General features: G+C 39.7%; 2 protein-coding genes across 5 annotated transcripts in view; one reads left to right on the plus strand and one right to left on the minus strand.

Moving 5' to 3' along the window:
* The window catches only part of SHISA3 (shisa family member 3), a gene marked incomplete at its 5' end in the record, with an annotated part of 208,680 nt that overhangs the window by 58,674 nt on the left and 126,610 nt on the right, over positions 1 to 23,396 (plus strand). The window lies entirely within an intron of this gene.
* The window catches only part of ATP8A1 (ATPase phospholipid transporting 8A1), a 79,812-nt gene that overhangs the window by 46,836 nt on the left and 9,580 nt on the right, over positions 1 to 23,396 (minus strand). For 2 of the 4 annotated variants that reach the window (XM_081924384.1, XM_081924386.1), the window contains exons 2-9: positions 17,995 to 18,109; positions 14,623 to 14,722; positions 11,992 to 12,090; positions 10,881 to 10,926; positions 9,614 to 9,654; positions 5,638 to 5,711; positions 2,999 to 3,068; positions 1,048 to 1,175 (exon numbers count right to left, since the gene is read on the minus strand). In XM_081924384.1, the coding sequence (XP_081780510.1) occupies positions 1,048 to 1,175; positions 2,999 to 3,068; positions 5,638 to 5,711; positions 9,614 to 9,654; positions 10,881 to 10,926; positions 11,992 to 12,090; positions 14,623 to 14,722; positions 17,995 to 18,109 (673 nt within the window). Of the gene's footprint in view, positions 1 to 1,047; positions 1,176 to 2,998; positions 3,069 to 5,637; positions 5,712 to 8,109; positions 8,180 to 9,609; positions 9,655 to 10,880; positions 10,927 to 11,991; positions 12,091 to 14,608; positions 14,723 to 17,994; positions 18,110 to 23,396 lie in introns of those variants that run through there. The other 2 variants (XM_081924385.1, XM_081924387.1) reach the window with 2 other exon arrangements.

A 23,396-nucleotide genomic window follows, 5' to 3' on the forward strand; every position in this document is an offset into this window, starting at 1 on the left:
AGAAAAAGATCCCAAGGGAAGGCATTGAGTACTCTAAGGGTACTAGCTTGGACCATTTTATCCAACATTCTCTCTCGCGGCAACTTTCACATCCTAGTTTTTCTAAATGGTTTAGAGGTTTTATTATGATCAAGCAGCATATAAATGCTGTGAAATAGAAAAGAGCTGATAAGGTAAAAGAAGATGCTCTTCACAGGTGACACAAGGAAAAGAAGCTGGAAAAGGAATCATGCCTAGCATACAGTTTCTCAGAATGTGTCTCAGCCTCTCCTAGAATCACTTATTTATTTATTTTTAAAAAGTTTGAAACAAAGCACTGAGTTCTGCAGAAAACATCCTTCTCTGTTTCAGGTAGGAAGATAATCTGCAAGGCTGGTGGGTAGCTTATAGCCAGCAAGAAGTAACGTTTTCAGCCCTGCTTTCCCAGCCCTGAAGGTGGAGCCTAAATGAGTTAAGAGAGCTCCTTTGGCTAAAGTGTATAAAGGGGAACCAGAATATTTAATTTACTTCAAAGGGTTTGTAATTCAGCTGCACATGGTAAGCAGCTTGTTCTCCATGAAAGCACAAAGCCTTGTGAAGACTCATACCTCTTTTATGTATTCATAAAGTATATCTAACTTAACACTTGATGTTTGCTTATTATCTGTAAAAAAATCCAATAATAATAATAATAATAATAATAATAATAATAATAATAATAATTTATTATTTATACCCCCGCCCATCTGGCTGAGTTTCCCCAGCCACTCTGGGCGGCTCCTAATCGAGTGTTAAAAACAATACAGCATTAAATATTTAAAACTTCCCTAAACAGGGCTGCCTTCAGATGTCTTTTAAAAATAGGATAGCTGCTTATTTCCTCGCAATGAGGGAACCGCCAGAAGGCCCTCGGCGCTGGATCTCAGTGGCTGGGCTGAATGATGGGGGTGGTATATCATTTATATTCTTATATCATTTATATTCTTATATCATTTATACATTTATATCATTTATATCCTCTACAGGTTTTTAATGGCATGATGAAAAGATACTTAGATGGTTACATACCCATGCGCATCTAATCTGATATTTCCCACAAAGTCATAAAGATGTCTGTTAGGACTTTCACATTCAATTCTTCCTGAAAGTCTCATCAAGCTGTCAATGTCCTTGATATCCGATGTCAATGGCAAACCCTGAATCAACAAATTTTTATGGAACACTATAACCAAATCAATACAGGAAACATTGAACACAGCAATATTTGCTTTCTTAGTCTGGGGCAATGTCCTATATCAACACAGAACAACTGTACTGTCCTACTCACTTGTTTTAGCAGCATGACTAGAGAATGCATGAAGAGCTATATTTGCTGTTATAGCTAACCAAGAAAAACAACGGCTTGTCTTTGTTCCTCCAAACCAGAATTACAAATCAGCTTCAAAATACTGTTTGAAAACCAGAGATCTTTGATATCTTACAATCTTTGATATAACAAGAACCTATGCTTTGCTGCAAACAAAAAAGGAAGTTACCGTGGATGCACAGAGTTCATTCCTATAGCATTAATCCAGCATTTGACAGAACAGATGGTTTCCAATCTTATTTTTACTGATGAAGTCCTCTTGAAATATTAAAATTTAAGTTGCCAGCTATGAAATTTGTGGCTAAATTGTGCCCGAATAATCTGAACATTGTTACCTTGAATATTTCTTACAGTTTTCAGTAATTTGGCTCAAATGAAACTGTTTTTGGTTTAACAGCGAGTTCTTTAGAGAGCACACAGAGTTAAATTCTATTAATACAACGTATTAATGTATTCAGTAATATGATATGTTACTGAACCAGAGCTGCTAACACTACTATATTTTCCTACTTACATTCAGAAAAAAGCTGTCACTAGTGCCTATCTAAATATTCACAAATATTAGATACAAGCCTGAGACAATAAGATTCGTTAGGCGAACACCAAAACATTCCTAAATTAAACAGTGACAGTAACTATGGTAGCTTTCTGGCAACCTTTCTTCATGATTTTTGAAAAACATGTCATCAGCATCAGGTTCCCCAGAAATGCTAACCCTCAATCTGGAGATGTAACAAGTTATTTATTTCTCAGAGTACAGTGGTACCTCGGGTTACATACGCTTCAGGTTACAGACTCCGCTAACCCAGAAATAATGCTCCAGGTTAAGAACTTTGCTTCAGGATGAGAACAGAAATCGTGCTCTGGCAGTGCAGCAGCAGTGGGAGGCCCTATTAGCTAAAGTGGTGCTTCAGGTTAAGAACAGTTTCAGGTTAAGTATGGACCTCCGGAACGAATTAAGTACTTAACCCAAGGTACCACTGTATGTGTGTATGCGTGTGTGCCCTGGAGTTACAATTGCTGGTTTGTGTGACTGTTACTCCTTCTCACACTGATTACTAACAGTGAGTGACACAAATATTGCTGTAAAAGACTTCTGTTTGCAGGTGTGCTACTCACCTGCAAAAGCACCAGGGCAGCTGGCCAGAGCTCACACCCCAAAGTTTCCAAAGACACAAACTTTATATTGAAACCCAACTTCTGCTTAACACACATTTATGTGTTAACCTTTCATTACTAAAATATTAGCAAGTTACAACCCAATTTACAAAGGTTTGGTATGGTTTAAAATATGGGAAAGTAACAATCCCTTTACCACACTGTCAACAGCTGGTGGATAAACTATAAGCATCTTATAGCTGGGGGTACATGTGCTGTTCCACAAAACAATTTTCCCAGTCCCAGTTTTTGCGGCGTAGATAATTGGAGGGTGGTACTGAAATCTGTCCCCCTGATTTGCTCAAATGGAGACAACAAGAACACTTGATACCCAATCATTTGGCATTATGCAGTCCAGAAGAATTGTATGCACACCTCTGGTCCTGAATGGCAGTTCGTTCATATATCTTATCTCCCATTCACTATCCATTAGTGACGACAGAAGCAACACTTTATGGCAACATAAACATTTTTAATTGATGGACATCAACTTACCTGTCGTATTTTTAGATTGGTTTCGCCATCTAAATTTGATGTTTCAATGTAGCACATAGCTTGTGGTTCACTTATGGGGGGGGGGAAAGATTCATTTTTGTGAGTTGATCACTTTAAAAGTTATATCCATTCTTTAGTATGTTATTTTCAAATTATATTTATAATCAGCCATTCACATTTGTAGAACATGATTATCAAAGTATGAGCTTTGATACTAATCCATATATAGTAAGCCACACAAAGTTGATCAGTGATCATACTGCCTTATACTTTAAGTAGAGAAAATATTCCAGATCTTAAGAGATTCTTAGAAAAATATTAAGCAAAGAATGCTAGCCAAATAAACATATTTGACACCATGCTAATACTACAATCTGCAGAATCACATACCACAAAACAATAAAGCACTCTGCAGAGATAGCCAAACTTTTGCACTTTGAATTTATGCAACATGAAGCATATATGGAAAAAAAACTGACAGAAGCAGAACCATTATTCCAGATGCACTGCCTATCCTATGCTTTCAATGTATGCTGAAGACCTTTCAGTTCCCCAAAGCATTTCCTGACTATTGGGTGTATATTGCTGGTAACTGTGGAAATTGTATTTTATTTTGTTTCCAATTTACTATTATATTTACTATTATTGTATAAATTTACTATATAGCACACCACTTTGCAATTCCTAAATGTTAAGCGGTTTAGAAGTCTTTTAAAATCAACCAGTTAATAAAGAAATATTCTTATTAATCTGATTCTGAAAGACAAGCTTCAAATGGCTTGGGGACCAATTACTTGAATAAACCTATACTAGCCTGGCCATACCTTAAGCTGCTCCAATGGGGCTTTTCTCTATGCCTCATCATTAAAGGAAGTGAATTATATGGTGACACCGAAGAGGGTCTTTTGTAGAATATCCTCTTTAGCAGTGTGATTGGTGCCAACCTTTAGTTGAATTACAAAATGTTTCCACACCACATTTCTCAATTTGATATTGAGCTATTGTAGCCTTATGAGGCTTTGCCCTCGGGTGGGAAAAATATTGCGCCTGGGAAAGGGAAGTGGGAGTCAACAGACACTCAAGGAATAGTTTCGGAGAAAAGGCTTTTATTTCTACCATCCATGAACTGGTAGAAGAAGCAAGTGTGATAAGTCACAAAAAGCATGCACCAAATTCACAGTCATGTGCGCAAGCATATATACCCATTCCAGATCCCTCTCCCTTTCTCCTCCCACAGGAGTCCCTCTGAGCATGAACAGAAAGCTGTTGTGGGACTATTGGGACTCTTGGCACCCTTCCCAGGAAAGGGGTTTCAGAGTGTTCAGATATGTTTCAATCTCTTGTTCTGGCATGGTTCCGGGACAGAAAGTAAGTTGCAATGTGGTTCTTTAGCAAGGCCAGAAGGCATCAGAAAGGCCTGAGAAACAATGGACTGTGTTCCCTACCTTTGTTACAACCTTTTTAGTTACAGCAAGCGGAATGTTTCTGATGCTTAGCTGCTGAGAAAATGATTTTTAAAAGCTCCGAGAAGCTTTGAGCCTGCTTTGGTGGGGGGTGACTTTGTGCCTCTCCTCACCTCCCTTCACTATCTTCTGGCCTTCTTTTCTTTAAGTGTAAATGACTGAATACTGATTAGAATTTAGACTATTTCACTATACTAATTAGTTGATACATATTTACATTCTGCCGTACTTCATGTGTTTTTATAAATACAAAGTAAGGCTGTAATCCTATTCACAGAGTAAGTCCCACGGATGTCAGTGGGCTTACTTCTGAGTTAACATGCATAAAATGGGGCTGCATATTTTGTATGGACTTTGAAAATAAACAAGGCAGCACAAACATTAAAAAGAAAGGACACATGCTCCACTAGAGACATCAGATTGGATTTTGATTAGTGAAATCAAAATAAGATGCAATCACAGCACAAAGACTTTCAAAATCTGAAGTATACCAAGTATCGTGCAATATTTCTACAAAGAAAAATATGACTATTTGCTAACTGCATGCAGTACAAAATGTGCAACATTTACGTTTGTATTGAGGGTCCACTATAAAAGCTCAAGTCTAATAATTGCTAATTTTTGAGTGTTATATAAAATTACTGAAAGCAGGTTCTTTAGAATATAAATATGGACATTAGTTAAAACTTTAAAAAGAATGTATTTAATGACGTAAAGATTTAACTAATTTCAATACAGGCAGCTGCACATTGAACCATTTCAAAGAAACAGTTTCTTTTATAATATAGCATTATTAAGTATAGTGTAATTACACACGTAACAGGAAGGCAAGAAAAGCAAATTCTGGATGTTCAAATATGCTTGCATTTGTGTTTGTTACTGCAATCCTATGCATGTTAACTCAGAAGTATGACCCATTTATTTAAATGGGGTATATACCACAGTAAACATGGAAAGGATTGCAGTCTTAATAGTCTTTAAGAACTCAAGCTAAAATAGTCCTTTTGCTTAAGCCCAGGTAAACCTCTCTTGCTCTCCTATTTTATACGAATGCTGCATTATTTCTAGAATTCAATTTCTGTACACAATTAATATGTAAATGGTTGATGGCAGAAACACTGTTTTGGCCTAAGAGGACCCACATACACATTTGTTCTGAAACTGGTTCATTCTAACCTTGAAGACAGACTGATGAGATCAGCTGGGAGGTGTTCCCCATTGGTGACTTTCACTATTTCCCCTACTGCAACCTACATATCCCAATTTAAAATTTTAAAAATGATTATAACACAACAAGTAAAGGGCAGGAAATCAAACGGACAAAAGACAAAAAGAGACAAAAAGTTGGAAATTACTATACAAAGTATGTTAATAAACGCTTGATGGCTTTTTTTTCAAAATCTATTTTAATAGGATCCAGGAAAATATGGTAATGATATAGACATATCAGAATTAAAATATTATTTAATAAAGATATATATTTAGGTACAAACTCTTAAGGGAAAAACAACAACCCTTAGAATAGTTAAAATGTAAGCATCTGGTTATTTAAAATATGCAGTGGCAAAGTCATGATACTGTAGCTCTGAGAATTATATTGAGTTATGGGGAAAGGCTATGGATGCTTCTGGAGTAACTTCTGGAGGATTCCTCCATTACTACTGGAATCCATGGTTCTCCAAGGTTCCCAGAAAAGTATTCCCACATTTTCTCAAGAAATTAAAATGAACACTAAATGTAAAAATAAAAACTCCCGCTTGACCTCTCCTAAGAATTGATTTTATTTTGAAATTAACACCTTCTTTTAGCAATGGAATAGGACATGAGGAGAATAATTATAATAATAATGTTGCCAAAATTCTGGGCATCGGCTTTTTAAAAATGAGCAGGATTCATGTTCAATTAAAGCAAACACGGTTCCAGTTTAGAATGGTCCCTGAAGTAGTTATTTCCTCTGCAGCTTTTTTCTTTAAAAATATCCATTAAGAAACAAAACATAAAGCAATTCTTCTATTGCATGAGATGTGGGATGGGTACCAGAAGAACCTCTTCTCTATTTATTGGGCTAGTTGGCAAGGCCAATCAATAAAAGCTATCTCCTAATACAAGCATCAAATGGAACAATGGTGGAACAATGACTGTCCACTTATTAAAGGATAGTAAATCCAAAATTGGTTGTCTGCTAGGCACAGTCCAGCACCAGAATTGATTAAAAAATAATAATTAAAAACAACAATAAACTGAAACCAGATTAAAACACATGACAGCTTCTATATATCTGGATAGGCTTGGCTAAACAAAAGTGTTTTTAGCGTATAATACAGTGAAGCTAAGGGACACGGGTGGCGCTGTGGGTTAAACCGCAGAGCCTAGGACTTGCCAATCAGAAGGTCGGCGGTTCGAATCCCTGCAACGGGGTGAGCTCCCATTGCTCGGTCCCTGCTCCTGCCAACCTAACAGTTTGAAAGCACGTCAAAGTGCAAGTAGATAAATAGGTACCACTTCGGCGGGAAGGTAAATGGTATTTCCGTGCGCTGCTCTGGTTCGCCAGAAGCGGCTTAGTCATGCTGGCCACATGACCCGGAAGCTGTACGCCGGCTCCCTCGGCCAGTAAAGCGAGATGAGCGCCACAACCCCAGAGTCGGTCACGACTGGACCTAATGGTCAGGGGTCCCTTTATCTTTACCTTTTACAGTGAAGCTGTCTGCCTGATGCCAGTAGTCAGGGAGTTCCAAAGTAAGGGTGGCTGTCTGAGTCTAGATTTTTCTCATCACTTTCCCTCATACTAGAATTACTGGGAGAGGAAAAAATCCAGCAAATGGACGTTCTCACTTCTATCCTGCCAGTGAGAACACAGCAGGGCTCTGGATGAGGCCTTTGATTCCTTCGCCCTGCACCTTAGAACTGCAGCCCCAAAACACTGATACTTGTATTGAAAAAAGAACGGCCATTAAGACAGTAAGCCGAGCAAATATGGTAATATATATACTGGCCTTACAAGCCAATTCATACTGCAAAGTATAAATAATAGATGCCTCATTTTAACAAAAACAACAACAAAAAACCAAGTAAACATTATGACAAATTGTTCACTTAACATCTTAAAAAATCTTCTTTTAAGGTTATTAAAAGTTCATATAATGATATGGTCTAATAGATTTTGAAAAAAGTGCATCCTCTAAATATTTGGTCTGGACTTGTAAATAAAGTTTTTCAAGGAAATAAAGATAAACAACCTCCATGATTAAATCTTTCAAATATTAAATGTAATATTTGGCATGCTGACGTTATGAAGAAACTGGATGTTTTTTCATGTGTGGAAACAATCGCCTCATAATACCCCCAATGGCATGCTTTCTGGTCTTCTAAATAACTTTTAAGTATTAAAATACTTTTTGTGTAAATAGCATCAGACTGATTGGAAGCCTCTGTCCTATAAAGGCCTTTATCCAGTCATTGTAAGTTAATTTTGTTTAGCTTGTAAATCAATAATTTCAGTAATGCAGTATTTCAGTACTTTGAACCAAACTGGGAATAGAGGTAAAAGGCGCTTCTGTTTATTCTTTATTTCCTTGAAGCATTTATAAAGTCAATGCAAGGGTAGAGAAACCAGCCTCTACACCAGAAGCGTTGATGGGTATTCTCTACCTTGATGAGAGTAGTACAGTATCAGCAGGTATATATTCTGTGCCTTTAATTAAAACTATATCTCCAACATCTACCTGAAAGAAAACTAGGATTTGGTTAATAATCTGAGACTAACAAACAGCTCTTAATCTTTTTATTATATTTAAATATGTGTTGCCTAATAAAACTGGTAAACTACTTAAACTGGAACTTGCAAAGGTGTTCCCAAAATACCAGAGTTCCACTGCAATAAATTGGAAGTGAAATCTCATCTGTCTATATTCTTTCTATACTTAACAGATTGGTTTTCCTCTGCATGGGACAGGAGTAAAATAAAGACCAGGGAGGAGCAACATGATTACACCTTTGGTCTGTTTAGACTAGTATTGTCTACTTCAACTAGCATTTGTTCTACAAAGCCTCAAACAGATATTATTTCCCAGCAGTAATACCTGGGATCATTTTAATGATAGGATTGAATCTGAGACCTTCTGCATGCACACCATGTGATCTACAATCACTGAGCTATGGGCTCTTCCAAGCAAAATTACTGTATTGGAGTCCCAGGAGGATAATTATGATAATGGCTAGAAAGATCTTTCCTGGCTTCAGTCAAAGCATATAACGGAGAAAGCCCAGCTGAAACTTCTGAAGGAGAGTTCAATCACTCTTGTGCTTATGTAAACTTGATTAAATCATATTTAGTGAAATTAAAAAATACGTAACCCTTTTAAATTTTATTCCAGCAGTCCATTTCTTAGTCTTCCTTAAATATATCTTGCAGTCAGGTTACATGACTCATTTAATGGACAACAGAATTGGCTTGTACCAGAATAGTTAAGCAAGTGAGGCAATAAATTCATTATTGTGGTGTTTCATTAGCACAAAGTTGCACTGACACTAAGGGGAGGAGGCCACTTTGACCAACTTTGGAATGAGACAAGGAACCGTTGGAAAACCATTACCTCTCCCAACGTCCTTTGGTGGCAGAGCAACATTGCAGAAGGGTTTCTTTGAATGCTCACAGTGTTGATTACTACTGCTGTTCCAACACAGGGACTGGGTCCAACTCACAGCACTATGAAAGGCACAAGTTATCTTTTTAAAGAGGCACTGGGATGCATTTGTGCCAGATTCAGTATTAAACTGCCTCTATGTGGAAATGCATGAAAATCTATATATTTCATATATTAAGGCATACAGAAATGGTCTTAAATAGAGAAATAAAATTCACATTTAAAAGTAGCTTTTCTTTTCTAATTTACTTTATTTCTATTGTTGGTATCTTTCTTTGTGCAGAAGTTGCACAAGAAGACCGAGATGAAATACTAAGATGTTCTTTCATTTGCACAAAAGCTTGTGTAAGCTCCTGCATTAAGACCGGAACTTCAACCTCCCTAGTACTATGCCTAATCTGGTGCCAGAAATCTGTAGAACAGCACCATCAGGTATTTTCCATCTCTTCTATTTTTGGATCGAATCCAGTATTTACACTTTTATGCTGAACACTAAAGAGATCACCTACCTTTTCCCAGTGCACAATTTCCCAAGCTCCATTTCTCAGCACTAAAAAATTAAAAACCAGTGAAAACACAAATGTTGATATTAAATAAAACCAAACTATAGGCATGGTTTAACAAAACAATTTATAAATAACTACAAAAATGCATCATAATCATGTCACACTATCAATAAAAGCAGCCCTACACTTAACATGTGTCAACATAGAGACCATGCTTATTGACTAGGAAACGTTTGTGGTTCACCTATTTTTATTTTATTTTCGCACAAAATTCTCTCTTTCAAGAATGGAGCAAAGAACTTACAGAGCAATCCTAAATCACAGGTTGGCTGGAGGGGGTTAGGGTTTTACGGAATTGTCCTGCTGTCAGCAGAGAAAATGCTCCCTGGTGGGTGGGTGGGTTGCTGCAGAGGTCTATACAGTGGTGCCCCGCAAGACGAATGCCTTGCCAGACGGAAAACCCGCTAGACGAAAGGGTTTTCCGTTTTGGAGGTGCTTCGCAAAACGAATTTCCTAAGGGCTTGCTTCGCAAGACGAAAATGTCTTGCGAGTTCCTGCGGGGGTTTTCCCCTCCCCCCTTTTCCCCAAGCCGCTAAGCCGCTTATCAGCTGATCCGCTAAGCCGATAAGCCACTTAACAGCTGATCCGCTAAGCCGCTTAACAGCTGATCCGCTAAGCCCGCTAAGCTGCTAATAGCGCTAATCCGCTAAGCGGCTTGCTTCGCAAGACGAAAAAACCGCAAGACGAAGAGACTCGCCGAACGGATTCTTTTCGTCTTGCGAGGCACCACTGTATTATGCCCAAGAAAAGTCCTGCAGGCATAGATCTATCATCAGTGGTGTTCCTGCTGGCAATACCCAGGGTTAGGTCTCAAAGTGGACTTTCTAGGAATGGAATGGGGACCCTTCATTAGACAATGAGGCCCCAGGAGCAGGCTGCCCATCTACAACAGCCAATTGTCCAATGGATTCGGGGGTGGGGTCGGGACACTTCCTGACCTGGCTGGTAGATTTGCCATCATTTCATTCCCTCTCCTTCCCACTTAGGACTGCACTCTTCTCAACAACACAGATGCTTTTATCCACAACCACATTTTAGAGATGACAAATGAGGCTTAAAGTAGCCAACTTTCTAGGTAGAGCACATATTATTCAAGTATCTATATCTGCTTTTCAAAAGTAGTCATAGTAACAATGGAAGCCAAATTAATTCATATGACTTTAATTTTCTTCACTGTACATTTTTAAAAATTGCTGTGGCATGTCTTTACCTTGAATTTTCTTCTTGTTCACAGCATTATCAGCTTTATGCCTTTTCTGAAACAAAATTGGACAATGTTAGAAGCTACTGTGCTGGAATATCAGAATGCTGCACTATTTTGGGGGTGGGGATGGGTAGAAACTAAAAGTGAAAGCCGTTCATTTAGAAATCTGCGTCTGGGAGTGGGGGATTGGGGTTCTTGTCGCACAATGGTTCATTTGCAGCAGCACTGCCACTAGATTCTTGCCCTATGGCAGGATGGGGAGCAGAAATATAAGCTCTGCAATCACTCTCCGCTGCCTAGATAAAGGGCCAAATGCATCCTTTCAGGACAGTAGAGAGTGATTGCAAAGCTCATATTTCTGCTGCCCATCCTGTCCAGCTGGGAATAAGGTACTCACTCTGAAAGAGGTTACCCACCACGGGCTTCCCTTGATTCCCAACTAACAATCCAATGCAACAATGAAAACCTGATGGTGTAACTTCACATCAACCTACATCTTGTCATCGCCTCCTAGTTGACTGCATAGGAACAAATACACCTGCCCATATCCATCATATTCACACACACACATACCACAAACAAGGCAGTCAATGGATCCATAATTCTAACAACCTTTTTGTTTTTTCAATAGCAGCTTCTGACCCTAAGATGGGGAAACACACACACACACAAGTCCCACTTACTTCCAAGTAAATATGTACTGTAGCTTGTCACGCTTAAGATCAATTTAATCTAATTGCTCTTAGCACATACAATATTATATCTAGGATTGCAGCTTTAAGAATTGATAGCATTTATTAACACCCCCATTTCTAGAAGTTTTATCAATATGAATATAAAAACAAAGCAGCATCCCAGGCATAAAAGAGTTACAGGTCTTTTCAAATGAAAAAAAATTAAATATATCAGAAAACAAAGGATATTAGAAGGGTATGAGAAATGTATTTTGAAACAGCTACTACAAGATGGCGGCATCATTTTTAAAAACTTGTAGGTTGGATCCAAATATAACCTCCTGCACAAGGGTACCTCTGGATTCAACCCAACATAATTTAAAGAATATACATTAATGGAAGATAAATACAAGGATTTAATGTTATTTGGAAAAAATACTTACAACATCTTCTATTATTTCTTTTACAGCTGCTACAATTAAAATAAATAAGAGTGGAACCAATGTTGTATAACGTCCAGTTGGAGAAACATCTGGAATTTGCTAAAGAAAAAGAGAGGACGGAAATGTAGACCTCATTGCGAAAAATACTATTTAGTTATTATAAGCAGAAATAAATAACAATACAAAAACTACAGTTTAATACAAAACCCCACTTTTAAATGTAAAATGACAATTCTCAAATACATTTTGAAAGTTTGAATGAAGCAACAGGCATTTCACTTTTAAATGGGAAACCCTGGGATACTGTTGCTATTGTTCCTAACTGCTCAATACTCAGCTTTTTCCACTTGCTACTATATTGGCCCAAATATAAGCAATACCCGAATATAAGCCGCACCTTTAAAATTGGAGGGGGAAAAATAAAAACATATTAAGTACCCGAATATAAGCCTATCCACTCCTGGCTGCTCCTGGCTGCACACTGGGGGGGGGGGGGAGCTGCGCTGCGTTGCTATTGGCCTTTCCCCTTCCTCATTCTCTCTCTTCCTGGCCTTGGGGGAGATGATGGGAGACTACTCACGGGGTGGGTGCCGCTTTGCCAGGCTCCTAGTGCTGTTTGTCCCATGCTCCTGGCTGCATACCATAAGGTTGCAAATATAAGCCACATCTTTAACTTTTCACAGTCAGAATTTGGGGGAAAAGTGAGGCTTATATTCAGGCCAATACGGTACCTCCTATCACCTAAACTTCTTTTTCATACAAATCTTGCTAGATTCTTGAACCTTGGGATATAAACAACTTTGCCCCTGTAATGCTTAGCACCTCCCATATTGTTCTTGGGTATTTCTTGTCTCCTGCTTCTTCGTACAAGACATACCTTGAAAAACTGACTCAAGCATCACCCAGAAGCACGGAATTGAATTGATGTCAAGTACTATCCAATTAGGGGACGCAGGTGGTGCTGTGGGTTAAACCACAGAGCCTAGGACTTGCCGATCAGAAGGTCGGCTGTTCAAATCCCTGCGACGGGGTGAGCTCCTGTAGTTCGGTCCCTGCTCCTGCCAACCTAGCAGTTCGAAAGCACGTCCAAGTGCAAGTAGATAAAAAGGTACCGCTCTGGCAGGAAGGTAAACGGCGTTTCTGTGCGCTGCTCTGGTTCGCCAGAAGCGGCTAAGTCATGCTGGCCACATGACCCGGAAGCTGTACGCCGGCTCCCTCGGCCAATAAAGCGATATAAGCGCCACAACCTCAGAGTTGGCCACGACTGGACCTAATGGTCAGCGGTCACTTTACTTTTACCTTTACTATCCAATTGCCCATCACTGTCATACATTACATTCCTGCCACACTACTGCTTCCAAATACTCCTGTCACCCTACTCTTCTGCTCTCCCAACAACCCATATCTGAGCAGCAGTTTGCCAGCCTACTTTCCCAGACACAGCGGCAGAGGAAGGGGGGTGCGGTGGTGACGGTCCGCCCCAGGTGTCACCACTGAAGGGGGGGACAAAATGCTGGGCGGCACTCACAGCGTGGCCTGCAGAGTGCCCGAGCCAGGTGTCTCTCCAGGATGTGACACGGTGGCTTTTTTATTATTATTATTATTTTCTTATTAAAAAACCTTAATAAATATTTATAAAAAAAAAAGGATGTGACACGGTGGCTTGGGCACCCGCAGGCTCTGCACTACCCCAAACGGTCCGCCCGCCTCCCCCCCCCAGCTATAGGACGGCTGAGTGGGAGGAGGCAGGCATACTCCTTGGGGGGCCCCCGCAGAGTATCCTGTGCCAGCTTGCTCCGCCCTGTGGGACAGCTGGCCCCACCCCCGGGTGCAGGGCACATGCGCTGCCCCAGATGCCTGATCGGCTTGCTCCCAGCTGCCCAGACACAGTCTTATTCCCCTCTGTCCCCAGGTACCCTATTATTTTTAAGTTTCTAAACAGTGTGATGAGTAGACACACAAATTTCCTTTTCTCCTATTAATTTTGGGTCAAGTGTGAAAAATACAACTGTGAGTGTACAGTAAGCTTCTGTTACAACAATGTGACAGCATCAGTAAGAACATTAAACCGTGGTTTAGTGTTATGTAGATAAGCTGCAGTGAGCCAAAGCAAAGAGCTGGGCTTGTATGCTCCCCGCTCCCCTTTCCTCTTCCCATGTGGCAGAAGAAGGACTTTGGCAAAAATCAGTTTCACTTTCAGAGAGTGTCAGCTTGTTCTGTCATATGCACCAGGTTTTTAAACATAGCAGTTTGTTGTGAGCCAGGATTCCTTGTTCATATGACACAACAAGCCAACATTCTTTGGAAGTGACAGTAAATTTGTGGGAGAAGAGAGGAGTGGGAGCATATGAGCCCAATATGCTCAAGTTTTCTGCAGCTCACCTATATAGTTGGCTCAGCATTACATGTGAACACAGACATTATGCATTTGTAAAAGCATCACTGTTTATAAACACGACAATTCTCCAGTGTTAAAACAATGCATTTCAAAGACATTTCCCATGAAGTAGTACCACACCACACAAACAGAATAGATGAGGACCTGGCATTTCAGGGACATTCAAAGCAATTTTATTTTTGACATAGAACAATTGAATATTATTAAATATATATTTACCTCGTCTAGCTTACCTGAAGCAATGCAATGAAAAGAAAAAAGGCATTAGCAGCTCTTCTGAACTGGGAATAGAGGAACCTCGGCAGGAATGTGATTAAGTTGTATTTTGCAGTGCTAAGAAACAGATTAAACAGATTAAAACTGTATGTAGTTAAGAGATAGAGATAAAAATCACACAGCACCCTGTATTCAGAATGCACTAATCCATAATATACCTTTCAATACTGTGGAGGCAGTATTATGGAACAGTCAATGCTCACAATGTACAATTATTTATTTTTCCTTTTGTGGTCACTGCTTAAAACTATTTTGCAGTTTCTCACAGTGCTTCAAATGGTATCCAAGAAAACTCAAAATGAGCTCAGGACACAGCCATTTTCAGTGCCATATACATGCATAAGTTTTGGTGTGAATGTCATGGACACTTTTTAAAAAAACTACATGGTGTATACTTTTAAAAAATTAAAATTAAAAATGCTCCACTAAGTCATATATCAAATACAAAACACAAAAATATTTGCATACTAGAGGTTGTGCCCCTGCTCATTCTACTCACCAACCACACCACCATTCCTCCACTTTAACCTCCTAGAGTTTGCCCTTCTCACCCCATACAACTACCAAGTTCACTTTTCAACTTCCCAACCCATTTTTGAAGCCACTTCTCCCTTCTGTTCTGCAGATCTACTTTGCAACAAGTTCCCACCTCCTTATTGCCCTCCTGTTGTTCAACTCCCTTTTGCACACAGACCACTCCTATGGTAATCTCCTGCATCCTTCTGCACATAGCAACAACTTAGCACTCTTTTCACCTTCTGCCCAATTTTGAAGCCACAATCCCCTCCTATTTGGCAGACCCTTACATGCCTCTGCTTCCATCTTCAACTAGCTCCCATGCCTCCCACTCCTTGCTTTTTTGCACTATTTTCACATTCATTCCCTTCCCCCCCCACTCCACTTTCCTCCTCTCTTTGCTCAACTCTCCCTTACACACATGTCACCTCCATTTCCATGGCTCCTCCTCTCTTCTATTCTGCAGCCACAAGTTTTAGCAAGGATATGTATCCAGGGGAGGTCTGTCCCATTTCACTGCCTGGGGCAAAGTGGGAAAGTGCCCCCCACTGCAAAGCCTTGGTTACTGGGGTTGTGTGGCTACGGAGGCTTTCGATGAGATTTTGCAAAACCTTGAGGAACTCTCACACCGCCTTGTAGGATCCTGCCACCATAGGTGGCTGCTTCAGCCCCCTTCATGTGCAGGCTGGCCCTGGTTGTACCCATTTCTGCTATAACAAACAAGCTAACACCAAAAGGCCTTTAAATAGGGCCTTTCCTAACTCCCTTCTCATTTTACTCAAACTTTATTTTAAACTGCCACCCCATGCTTGCTGTATCCAAATTTCTGCCTCCTCTATTCCTCAGCTGCCTCATGTGAGAGAGATCAAGGATGCAGGGCCATCCAATATGCCAAAGTATTCTACGCAAACCTCTGCAGTAATTTAAAACCACTGTTTTCCTCGCAGTTTCCTCCATCCCTGCTCAAACTGTTGTGTTGTTTTAAACCAGCACTTTCCCCCTCTCAGTGCTTCTCCCTTCTCATTCCTATTGCCATGTTTGTGCAATCTACCTTCTCTTCTGTTTCCCTCCCATGCCCTGACTTCATGCAAATCCAGGATCATGATGCAGCAAATCAAATCCTTCCATGGGAACTGTGTGATGACAGCCTTATGCTTTTATGTATATATATGGAGGAAGAAATCCAGAATGTATTTCAAAATAAACTACACACAGTTGTTTAATCATGTGATATTAATGTCATAACAACTTGTGCACATAAAGTTCAAATTCTTCTAGGGCTTATGTGTTTATACTGAAGTCTCAAGGTGTTGTTGCTTCAGATAATGCTACTCTGCAATGTCCCAAGATCTCATCTGAGGTAATTTTGCATAAGAAAGTCTATTGTATTTTTTCTCAATGGCTCTTCATCAAATGCTTGTTTTTACATCTTTCATTCTATTTCCTTCAATATCCAGTAGATGGCGTTAGCATATTAGACACTACACTTTTGTTGGATGGAAAAAGATGGGATATTGTCCTCTCTCCTTTGAGCAGGTGTCCACAATATAACTTGCCAGCATGCCAGGAGCAAGTGTCCCAGCAGCCTTCCCTTCCCTTTTCCAAAGTGCATCTTTCTTCCAAGTCCTCTGCGCTTACCAAAGAACTCAAAGAAACAGTCTCGTCTCATATGTGGATGTTTGAAGTACATAGGAAATAGTGGGAGAATCCCCTGCTGTTTCTAACCTTCTCCAAACTGCTGCATAAGTGAGACAGGTCTTTGCTTCTTCCAGAGAGTTGCATGCCTAATGATATGAAGCTGGCACCCCCTACAATAAGTTTTAAGTACCAGCTTGGTTATTTCAGCAAGCCTTCCTTGGAAAATGATTTGTTTTTATAACCTTCTTGTTGAATGAATCTGACCAGTTTCACTAATACACCGCTGACTTTGGAAGCAGCTGCAATTAGGAAAAGCAGCATACCATTTCCTTCCACAACAGAGTTCTGACCATCTCCATTGCATTTGTAGCTACTGTATAAAGTTACCGTTAGGGTTTGATCTATCCCACCTGAGGCCCAGGGAGCATGCACTCTCAATATCTTCCCATTGCCCCCTAGGGAAGCAAGTAATAAATTAGCTGCACAAAATTCTCATTCCCCCTCCCCCCCCCCAGCTACAATGAATGTCTGCGTTTTGAGAACAAGAAAAAGATGAAGGCATATCCAACAACAGGTTGGATCCAAAGCTTTGGCAATTTGAGCTCCATTTGCACAATATGCCTCTGATTTGGAGATATTCTCCTACCCCATTGCATCTCCCTGAGCTAATACGTTCTTCAGGTTCCTCTGATCCTCCAGAGAAACAGGGAGGAACAGAGAATAGGAAAGATTCTTATAGCAATGGCTTTCTGGATCCCATCCGATTTTTATAAAGAATAATAACCATTTCAGTTTAACACTGGTGCCTAGGTACTAAAAATAAAAAATAGCAACATCAGTCTCAAACACTCTAGAATTTATTGTAGCTTTGTTAGGAAAACATTAGGAATACAAAAATCCCAAAATTTAATACAGATGTTCTCATTTCAGGTGTCAATTATTCTTAACTTCCAGTTAACTGATTTAACTGCTAACATGAATCTCTTTTTACAAGTCCCCATTCAGAGTGAATTAACTTTTTCTAAGAGTAGGTACCATGTCCTGCCAGAATTTTCTTAACACTCCCATTTCTTTAAAACTGTACATAAATCGTGAAAATATAAAATTGTAACTTAATAAGAAGAAAATTAACAATTGCAAGTTATAAAGAGGTTATAAGAGTTAGTTATAAATACCTGACGTGATTGTTACAAAATTTAGAGAATTGTGGTTGATTGATAAATATAGTTCTCACTTCCTCCTGATCAGCTAGTGAGGTCTTCTCTGAAACATCATCTGTCTTCTCATAGCCTGTAAAATATTAGCCACTTAATATACAATTAAACATATTTATAGCACAATGACCTACATAAAAACCACTGGGAGAACCAATCCAGAGGTTTGGGTTGCACCACCATTTATTTACATGCAAATGACATGCAGCTCTGCCTTATATCCCAGGAAACTTTGGACTTAATGAATTGGTATCTGAAGGTAGTTTTGTTTTGGGTGAGAGAAAACAAGCTTATGATAATCCAGACAAGCCAATAGCACTATGGGCAAGAAACCTGATGTATCTGGATGGATGTGTGCTACCAGTCTTGGCACTATCTGTGAAAGCATTACCGAGGAGTGCATTTTACCATATTGCAACCCTATCTAGAGAAGGAAGATCTAAACTGGGGGCTCATCCACATTTCCATTTGTCACATACTTGCAAGTCAGGGGTTGAGAGGTGGTGGGGTGTTTTTTTTGTCCTGTTGCAAAGCCACTGCTGAATCTGAACAAACATCAATCAGGGTGTATGCAGATTAATGTCTGCTCAGATTCAGCAGTAAACAATGGGTTTTCCTAGGAAAAGTGGCAGGACAAAAGAAGCTCTTGGACCCATGACTTGAAATCACGAGACAAACGTAAGTGTGGCTATGCCCTTGGTTACCCATGCACTAGTGACATTCAGACTAGACTACTGTAATGTGTTTTATTAGACTAATGTGATCTGCATTTTAAAAGGGTCCAGAAATGTTAACTGGAACAAAATGTGGCTGCTCAGATGTTGGTGGAGCAGGGCAGTCAGAGCATGTGATGTGGCTCTTGCATAAATAGCACTGGTTGACAGTATGTTTCTGAAGTGTGATGCAACTTTAAAACAGCCTCCCCCCCATCCTAACCCAGCCCACTTGTGGTTTCAGCTTCACCCAGATTCTTGCCTTGCCATTCCCAAGACATTACCCAAAGACTCCCCTAATTTTTATTTGGGACATCTCAATGATTTCCCTTCCCACATTTCAGATTACTGCATCATTTATACTTAATCATTAAAAGCTCACAAATCAAGTTCTGAGAGCATTATTTAAGCTTTCACTCCCTACTTGTCAGCATCCAGAGGCATCTGGCTGGCAATGGTTGGAAAAAGAATGAATAAGATTTTATCAAATGGAGAAATTCTGGTATTCATATCCCTTCTTATGGCCTGCCTCATTCTTTAGCTTTTAAAGTGCTACCACAGACTACAACTTTCATTATTATCAATGGGAAACACATTCCGTTATTTTCAATGGAAAATACAAACATTCACCTAGACAGATCTATAGATCAGATTTGGTATAGGAAAACCAGTTACATAAGTGAGTCACCCTCACATAACCTCAATGATGCCAATGATATCACATAACCTCAATGATGCCATCAGGCACATATCGAGCAGTACTTTCTTTTCCCCTAGGAAAAAGGTTGCTGGTACTCATCATGATCCACTCTTTTCTCTCTCACACACTTTCTCCTGTTCCTCCTCAATTAATTAAAGCCCCACTTTGCACACCCCTTCCCCTTCTTCAACTTCCTCTCCAACTTGACCCCATCTGCTCTTCAAACCCACGCAGCATCCCGCCCTCCCTTCCACTCCTCCCAGCCACCAGCCACACCACTCTCCCCTATGACTTGCCCTAGCCACAGCATGGAGGACAGCATGGCTAGCAGCAGAAGCTGCTGCTGCCTCCTCCTCTTTCTTTCTTTCTTTCTTTCTTTCTTTCTTTCTTTCTTTCTTTCCCTCCCTCCCTCCCTCCCTCCCTCCCTCCTCTCTTCCTCTTGAAGTTGTGGAAAGAGCAGAGACAAAAGGCAAGCAGGCCTTGTGCTCACCCAGCCACTTGTGGCGCAGTGAGGCAGCAGCATAGCAGCACCTTCAGGGGGAGAGCATGCATTGTGGGGCAGCCAAGGGGGAACGGTGCAACCTGTTGACTGAGAGCGTCAACTGCAGCACCGAACAAGGGCATCCTTTTCCTCACTGCTGCCTCAGCCTCCTGATTTTCACAATCTCCCTCTTAGCTTGCATGTTCTCTCCACCGTCCAATTATCTTATTGCAAGATTTGCTGGGGGGTGGGGAATTGTGCTGGTACTGTGATACCATTGAGTATCACTAGAAAAAAGCACTGAACACACAGAGGTTTCTGAGAGTGCTTCACGGTCCATTCCTACTGCCCCCACCATCCTACACCTATTTATGGGGTTTGGAGGACATCTTCCAGCATAGAGGCAACAGGTACACACACCTCAGTTTCTGAGCATGCACCAGCTGAAAAGCCTCAGGAAAGTCTAGGGTTCTTTTGGACCTTTTCAACACCCTTATGCACTGGTTTTAACTCTATGTCTAAAACGGGATCAAAAGAATGAATCTCCCCATGCCACTAAAAAATACAGGGGGGAAATGGAATTCATCTACAGTTGTAGCAGAGAATTAAAACCCCAATTTGAACTGAGGGAATGTTGGCCTTGCAGATTTTTGTAAGAATTCCAATAATAAAGTACTACTCCCTCCTAAAGTTAGTTCCAAGATGATGCTTTAGCAGAAAGATTTCAAGGACAAGCCTTCCAGGAAATTCTTGATATCAGTATCCCTCTCCCCCAAGAAATTAAGGAGTGGTTTGGTTCATTGTCATTCTTTATCAACTGAACAATTATACAGAATGAAATGTTTGGCATCAAGAGACAGTTAAGAGGGCTTATCTAACTGAGTAAATGTTTGAAGATTTTCTCCTTTAAAGATACTGCCATTGTCATATAAGGACTTAAGAAATACTAGAAATATTTCGTAATTCTAATGAGTAAATCCAAATAAGGGAAGGGATGGTGGGGTGGTGAAGAGTAAAGAGCAGGAAAGTTCAATATTGTTATTATTCCATGGTCTGTTTTTAAACAATGTAGAGACACTGTACAGTATATATGGCTTGTTTGGTCACGAAACACAAAGCCATAGTCTTGTAAAAGTAACATTTGTTTCAATGAAACTAATACACATTGCATTTTCTGTTTTTAATATATGGAGGGTTCTGCCAAGTATCAGTTCTACAAGAGTAGACTCATTTTAAAAAATGTAAACTTATTTAAGTCATTTTAATTCTCCTTTGAAATGTGAGTATTGTGCATTCTAATCATTTATATTCTGTTTTAAGCATGTTTCTTGAAAATATGGGGTAGATTATGTTGATAAAGTTATTGAGGCTCAGTTCCAGGTTTAGCTTCTGCAACAGAAAAATATACATTTGGCCTCTGCAATACAATACTATTTACAAAGCTTTTCTGCATTAATTTTTCTTCATTGTTCCTCACATTACAAATTGCATTCTTTGATTGACTCTATGCACATAAAGGCCTTGTAAGCCTCTAAAGAGTAAGTTATAGTAATCAGAATAAAATTACTAACATAAAGTATTATCTGTCTTAATTCTGTACAAAATTAGACGAGGGAAGTACAGTAGTTGTTAACTGTAGCCAGATCAGTTTCTTTACATATCTGTAGAAATTCTTTCTCTATCCAGGTTAATGTTTGAAATGTTAATATTTTGAAGATATCTTGACATATTATTTATAATTTATCACAGCCTCAAATGTAAAATATATAAGCTCTGATCCACTTAGTTGCCAGACGGATAGGGAAACTTTTTTCCGTGTATGTATGTATCCCTAGCTGCAACAAGAACAGTGTGTGCTAATAGGCAATGTACTTGGGTTTCTACTTCCCAATGCAATTACCTGCGTACACAGAACCCTCTTTAAAAACCAGTAGCCATATCTATCAGCTGTTTGGGAGAGGGAGTTGGATTTAATTCTGCCAACTCATCAGCATGATCACTGTTTTTTTTGTAGAGGGTTCCAGGCCACATGCGCTGTGAGACTGCAGCCGATCAGCAACCTTATGTAAGATATCTGTTGCTGAACCATAACATTTTTGACAACAGGTTTATATTAAAATGAGCTTTCTGCACATATAAAAGTAGTGATCTTGAGATGCAGAATGAAGTCAACAAGGCATTCGAAGGAGGTGTCGAGAGTAATGGGAGATTTCAATTACCTTCACACAGATTTGAGTAAATGCATATTACAGTGGTGACAAAGAGGTAAAATTTCTAGGGACTCAAAATCAAGGGTGGAAAAACCTGTGGCTCTTCAGATGTTGCTGAACTCCCAACTTCCATCAGCTTCAACCAGCATATCCAGTGCTAGGGGGTGATGTGAGTTGTAGTCCAGCAACAGGGCATAGGTTCCCCATATGTTTCTTAAATAACTAAACCCTGGATTTGTTGCTCATGGAACTGACTGCAGGGATAGTGACCCCGGACTTAATCCTAAATGGCACAAATTAGAAACAGTGACTACAGTGGTATCAAATTTAACTTATAGTAAAGTGGGAAGAAGTAAGGGGATTGGTGAAAAGGAAGCTGAAAAGGAAATTGAACATACTTATTTAGATATTATTTATTTAAATCTCTCTAGAACACCTGCAGTTACTCAAAACCACCATTTTAGATGCTCTGCTAAAATGTACATCACAGATCGTGACAGGTCCCATCAAGTTAAGGAGGTTCCCATCTCATCTCCTTGCTTAACAAGCCTAAATGATTGCCCAATTGAGGAAAACAAAAAGGAACGCAGATTTGTATTAAAGAAATGCAAGAAGGCAATGATGAAGGCAAATATATATATATCTGAATGAAGAGCATATTGCTAAAGACCAACAATAAAAAAAAAATCTTAATATATCAGAAGCAGGAAACTGGATAAGGAAGCAGTTGAACTGTTGAATCCAAAGGGTGTGAAAATTGTTCTAAAGGAGATTAGAGAGATTACATCAGTCCTCACTGCAGAAAATGTAGGGCAGATACTCATGCAGGAATGGACATTTTCAGGAAGGAAGGAACTGAAGTACAAGCAGGAGAGTGTCATTGTGCTTATGTTCTGCTTGTGGCCTTCCTGTAGGCATCTGAGTGGAAACAGAACAGTGAATTAGATGGGCCTACGGTCTGATCTAACAGGGCTGCTCGTACGTTCTTATGACACACCTACTTATTAGCTATTAAACAGCATTAAAAGTCTCATGATTCACTAGTACTCTAGATAAGAAAACGTACATAAGAACATAATTCAAGGTCCATCATTCTGTTTCCAACTCAGCCAAAAAAGCTAACAAGCAGGAAATAAAAATGGTAGTTATGTTCTACTGTTCATTTCCAGCATCTGCTAGGAGGCTCAGGTTAGCTGTTATGGATAAAAGCAGCTGACAGACCCAACAGGAAGGGTAATGTCAGCAATATTACACATTCC

Source organism: Podarcis melisellensis (assembly GCF_964234715.1).
Source record: "Podarcis melisellensis genome assembly, chromosome: 9".
In the NCBI taxonomy this organism is placed as follows: Eukaryota; Metazoa; Chordata; class Lepidosauria; order Squamata; family Lacertidae; genus Podarcis; species Podarcis melisellensis.